General features: G+C 36.4%; 1 protein-coding gene, 1 long non-coding RNA gene and 1 pseudogene across 3 annotated transcripts; 2 read left to right on the top strand and 1 right to left on the bottom strand.

The window, feature by feature from the left end:
- Nucleotides 1-2,629, top strand: part of LOC107758588 (mitochondrial intermediate peptidase-like) — a 6,356-nt pseudogene extending 3,727 nt beyond the window's left edge.
- A 117-nt stretch (nt 2,630-2,746) lies between these two features.
- On the top strand, nt 2,747-4,372 carry LOC107758695 (uncharacterized). 2 transcript variants are annotated; one of them, XR_001642053.1, is made up of 4 exons: nt 2,747-2,816; nt 3,711-3,824; nt 3,943-4,064; nt 4,342-4,372. It is a non-coding gene; the product is annotated as an uncharacterized LOC107758695 (long non-coding RNA). The 2 variants fall into 2 exon arrangements; XR_001642052.1 differs by having other exon boundaries at nt 3,943-4,100; nt 4,331-4,355.
- An 818-nt stretch (nt 4,373-5,190) lies between these two features.
- Nucleotides 5,191-6,044, bottom strand: LOC107758587 (40S ribosomal protein S25-like; the record flags this gene model as incomplete). The annotated part of the gene is made up of 4 exons (XM_016576357.1): nt 5,191-5,251; nt 5,361-5,459; nt 5,647-5,830; nt 5,952-6,044. Coding segments are annotated over 3 exons (372 nt in total), but the record flags the coding sequence as incomplete, so codon positions are not given.
- Nucleotides 6,045-6,077: the final 33 nt, after the last annotated feature.

The raw sequence follows: 6,077 nt of genomic DNA, 5'->3' as shown, positions 1-6,077 counted from the left end.
AACGATTCCTAACACCGTGTCTACACCGGACGCGAGCGGTGCGGCAAAATACTATAGAACCACTGATCTATAATAGAGATTCATTATATATAGATCAGTGTATAGAACTTATTATAATCAGTGATGCTGTCTACACTGGATGTGGCGCAGTGCGACACGACAAATCCCAGACAGTAAACTGCTGCCACATTGTATTTATGACGTGCTGACACAAATTTCAGATGATTTTCAACAGTCGCTTTGTCGCGTCCAGTGTAGACAGACTTTAGCTGATGCGGCACGGTGCGGCACGAAATGATAACTGTCCGATGGACGATGGCATTGTCTATCGGCCCAACCCTACCATCTACTTCCTGTTTATCCTCATACACATTCATGTACTTGTAGGTTTAACATTGATCCCAGCGTCTACAGCCTGTACTTCTGGGTGCTTGTATGGAGGGACTCAACCGTCTCTTCATGCAGATTCTGGGCGTTTCTTTTCAAGCAGAGCAGCCGAAGATGGGCGAACTGTGGTGCGAAGATGTCCAAAAGCTTGTGAGATTCTCTCCTCCATCTTTGTTTGCTCAGTTTTCAAGATCAACTGTCTGTCGATCACTCACAGATGTATTAATGCAGATGGGCAGCTGTATTTACTGTTTTTAGTGCTGCCAACAGGCTGTGGTCCATGAAACAGAGGGACTGCTGGGATATATCTACTGTGATTTATTCCGCAGACCTGATAAACCTCACCAGGTACAGCTGTCTGCTCTTGACTGATTCTGTACACACATATTCTATTCACACATATATGACAAATGCCATTCAAAAGTTTGGGGACAGAAATTAATAGTTGTGTTCAGTAAAGATGCATTAAATTAATCAAAAGTGACAGTAAAGACATTTCTAATTTAAATAAATGCTGTTCTTTCGACCTTTCTATAACAGTTTCCACAAAAAATATTAAGAAACAACTGTTTTCAACAGTGATACAATAACAAGAAACATTTTTTCAGTGGCAAGTCAGCATATTAGAAAGATTTCTGAAGGATCATGTGACACTGAAGAGTGAAGTAATGGCTGCTGATGCATCACAGGAATAAATTACATTGTAAAATATATTATAGGAAACAGTTATTTTAAATTGCAATAATATTTCACAATATTACTGTATATATTTATAAGTATGGAAGCCTGTTCCTGCGACGGAATAAAAAAAGGAAATTGTGACTTTTTATCTTAATTCTGACTACTTTTTCTTGCAATTCAGACTTTACAACTTGCAATTCCGAGAAAATAATTGCAGAATTGTGAGACATAAACTTGCAGATATAAAAAAAAAGTCATAATTTAACTCAGAACTCTGACTTTTGTTCTCACAGTTTTTTCCGTGCCAAGAATAAAAAATAAAAAAGGTAATTGTGACTCAAAACTGTGTTTGTATGAGATTAAAACTTTGGAATCGGTAAGTCAATGCTTTTGAAAGAAGTCTCTTATGCTCACAAAGGCTGCATTTATTTGATCAAAAATAAAGTAAAATATCATTACAGTTTTTCTGTTTTAAAATATTTTATCAGGTAATTTGTACCTGTAATGTTAGAGCTAAAATTCAGCAGTCTTCAGTGTCACATGATCCTTCAGAAATCATTCTAATATGCTGATTTGCTGCTCAAGAAACATTTTTTCTTCTTATCAATGTTGAAAACAGTTGTGCAGCTACATACACATTATATATACAACAGGCATATATTTTTCAATTCTTTGATGAATACAGTAGAAAGATCAAAAGAACAGCATTTATTTAAAATAGAAAGTTTTGAAAATGTTCAAATCTTTACTGTCACTTTTGATCAGTTGAATGCATCCTTGCTGAATAAACACATTCATGTCTTTCATGTGGTTCTGTTGAAAAAATAAAAAAGGTAATTGCGACTTTTTATGTCACTGTTCTCCTTTTGACCTCTGAATTGCAAGTTTATATCTTTATATCTGCAAGTTTATGTCTCGCAGTTCTGAGTATATTTCTCACCATTCTGACTTTTTTATTGGAATTGCAAGATATAAAGTCCGAATTGTGAGATAAAAAGTCACTTAAAAAAAAAAAAAATTCTATATCAGAAATGGGCGTCCATATTTAAGATACTTCTTTCAAACATTGAAGGGTAGTGTGTGCACATATATAGTTTTAAATGTTTATTTATATATTTTGGAAAAATTAAAAAAATATATTGCTTTATTAGTATCTCTAAACAGACTATTTCCATATATGGCAGGACTGTCACGTCACCATCCGCGGTGGGTGGCTGAGGGAAGATGGCGTTTACCAGCTGCCTGTTGTAGTGCTGATGCTGAGTTTACCTCCACCCAGCGGCAAAACCCCATCTCTGCTTACCCCCTTTCCATGAGATGGGACATTCCATGCACTCCATGTTAGGCAGGACACGCTATCAGCATGTCACAGCTCCGAGTTATATTCAGGGTTATTTGGTGTTTACACATAAATTGAATTTACATGACAAATAGCTGAATTTAATGTATGTATCTGTACAGGAACCAGGTGCTCCACAGACTTTGCTGAAGTTCCTTCTATTCTGATGGAGTATTTTGCCTCAGATTATCGAGTTGTGAGCCAGTTTGCAAGACATTATCAGACTGGCGAGGTGAGTTTGTGCACATACCTGCTTCAGAGATTGTCTGTGTACCTGAAACACCATTAGAAGAACTGCATGTCGATGTAATGGCTGTCTTTTGTTCTCTCTAGCCTCTTCCAGAGAGCCTAGTGTCCCGTTTATGTGAGTCTTAAGAGGGTTTGTAGTGCTGCTGACACTCAGCTACAGGTACTAAAACACATATCTGTGATGGAGAATTATAGTGCTGATATGAACAAAGTCAGCTTTAATGAGTCAGGAGTAATTGTGGGATGTAAACTATAGTTGAGTAGATACATCAGGCTTTTATAGCTCATATAGTATGATATGGGACACTCAAGGATGAAAAAAAAAACATCTACATTTTATTTACAAGCCCAAACTGAGCAGAAACATGCAATTTGGTGCAGTTGCTGATATTTATATGGCCAAAAATAAATATGAAATTCTGATAGCTTGTAATGTAAATGAATGAGAATTTATAATAGCAGGCTACTTGCATAAATTACATATATCATTATCACTAAATATTTTCCAATAACGTGTCTTAGTATATTTAAAAGCTTAGTTCATGATCAAAGATAAGTAGATTTTTATTGTGGGGAACAAAACATACAATGCAGTGCAATACAGTGATGATTGAGAGAAGAACAAATGTCAAGTTTCAAGTCTCTTATTTGATACTTATATTTTAACGTGATTTTCTGAAGAAAAACAAATAGTTAATGGGTAATCATATATACCTAAGTTGTAATTTATACCCAAGTTGCTTCAGTCCAGTTAATGTTCATCTTAAAATATTACTAGCAATATTAAATTTATAAGATTCAGTAAAGAATTCACAGCAAAAAGACTCATGAGCCATGACCTGTAAACTATACTAAAAGGCCTGTTACTTATAAAGTATGAACTATAAATCAGACGAAAGAAGGCATGTAGTAGATACAGGTTTTTCAGTAAAGTTTTGACCATGTTGATAATTTAGAGGCCTTAAAATGTACGTAACAAATATGACGTAGTAGACTTTATATGTCAAGTCTACTAGTGATTGTTTTCTTTTTTGTGCAATGCTTCTCTTTACAGATTTTCTATGCAGCTTTGGACCAGGTTTATCATGGAATACCACAATACAGATCAAGCACTGACATCCTAGAAATACAGGAGAAATTTTATGGGTTACCATATGTTAATGACACAGTGAGTGGCAACATCACAGATGCATTTCAGATTCTGCTCAATTTGTTTAATTAATACTTTTTTTTTTGACCCATGTTAAAAATAAAATGTTTATCTTCTATATTCTCTGATGACGTAGGCTTGGCAGCTGAGATTTAGTCACCTGGTTGGCTATGGTGCTAAATATTACTCCTACCTCATGTCCAGGGCGGTTGCCTCGATGGTGTGGAGGCAGTGCTTTCTACAGGACCCCTTCAGCAGGTCAGTGTGGAGTTTTCAACTCCAACTCCTGACCATGTAGGACAGCTTTGTCATGCATGTTTTGCTATTTTGTCATGGATGCTGAGTGCACAGATAATGGTACTCATGGTGACTGGGAATTCTTGTTTTTTTTATTTTTGTTCGATTTACATTTAATAAGTGTAAAATATTTTCTATTTTATAGTCTGTTCACTTTCAAAACATAAAATATCTGTAGTTGTACTGTATGTCTGGTCTAATTAAAAAGGAGACTGTGTCATTTGCAGAGCGATGGGAGAGCGTTACCGCAGAGATGCTCGCTCATGGAGGCAGTAAAGAGCCTATGCTGATGGTCAAAGGTAAAAGCAACACTTGTAATAAAATTTTCTGTAAGACCTCAATAACGGTAAATATTCAGATTCTTATTTTTGATCCTCGGGAATGCTACAGAAAACCCCTACCATTGAAAACTTTGTTGATGCACTAGTGTTAGACCTTGATGCAAATCCCCAGCTTAGTAGATGAAACGAAAGATCCTTGTTATTTGTTCGGTCTCATACACCGGGTATAACCTCACTCTTTCCTAATGTCTTGCTGCCTTTAAGCCTAATTAAAATGTGAAGAGACAACATGAAAATATTTGTGTTACTTCTGTCTATTGTGCCTCAGCTTCACATTTAGTACATTGTGCTGAAAACAACTTCAGCACACTGAACTTCTCTGATAGTAGGTGCTGATTTGAAGAGGTTAATCGAAGTGATATTTTTGCAAAGATAATCTTGCTTTAAAACATACCCTGTCCCTTATTTTTACTTAATTAAACAAAATTACACAAGCATACAGATGAAAGATGTTCAAGTTATGGCAAATATGTATAGATTATACAATCTGAAAATGGCCTGCTTGTCTAAAATTACAATTTTAATAAAACACCATAACCAATTTTATCTTTGAAAAGCTCAGAGAAAAGCAGTATGCTAAAGATTATGATCTGGTATATGTATTAATTGTGAGAAATTAAGCTTGGTTTCTAAAGGTTTCAACCTACTGTCATAAACCACAATATACATTCTCAATTGTGTAATGAGTACAAACACAACATAGGTAGGTACACATTCACTTTGTTGAAGAAATGCACAAACACAAGTTTCATTTTGTGGTTGTTTATTTACCTATACAAAAGACCATAACTCAAGCCATGGTGGGATCTGAAAAAGAGATGAATAAACATTCAATACAGGAGACCAGTAGACGAAACAACATTAGCTGACAAAAGACATCAAATTTGAAAATGAGCTGTTATGAGTTGATAATCACCATGTTATGCCTCCTTCTCTGGAGCTGCCTCATCTGTGCCCTTGGTGTTTCTGGTGTAGATCACTTGAGCTCTGTGTTTGGACACCAGCTTGATCAGACCTAACGATGAGAAACGCAAAATGCCACTCCATCATGGATTCAAAATAAAACTCAAGACATCTCTGAATGAGTTAACCTAAAAAAAAAAAAGTTTCCGGAAGCCCTGCCATATGTGATGTACAGGTAGTACATGAACATGAAGAGTTCAGAATCACTCATATTCACTGTTAGAGCATCAGATGATCACCTTTGTTAAGCAGCTCCTGCAGGGCAGCCCTGGCCAGCGAGCCCCTGATCTTCAGCCTCTCAGAGACCACAGCGGGTGTGATGAGCTTGTAGTTGGGAACTTCTTTGTACAGTTTATCATATGTGGCCTTGTCAAAGAGGACCAGGTTGTTCAGCTTGTCCCTCACCTTTCCTTTGGACCACTTCTACTCAAGACCAAATACATGGAAAATTACAATCCATGCATGCAATTACAGCATAAAACCACAGTTGATGATTGACAGGTCTCTTAAGTGACGTAAAATACTTATAACTCTTAATATTTACCTTCTTCTTCGCTTTGCCTCCGGATTTGTTAACGGGATCCTTGTCCTTTTTGGACTTGCCCGCATCTTTCTTCTGCTTGGTATCCTTGGGCGGCTAGACAGTTACAGAAAACTCATTTCAATCACA

This window comes from Sinocyclocheilus rhinocerous, unplaced genomic scaffold (genome assembly GCF_001515625.1).
Source record: "Sinocyclocheilus rhinocerous isolate Xijiao unplaced genomic scaffold, SAMN03320098_v1.1 scaffold623, whole genome shotgun sequence".
Classification (NCBI taxonomy): Eukaryota; Metazoa; Chordata; class Actinopteri; order Cypriniformes; family Cyprinidae; genus Sinocyclocheilus; species Sinocyclocheilus rhinocerous.
This window is presented reverse-complemented; position numbering and strand designations above follow the sequence as displayed.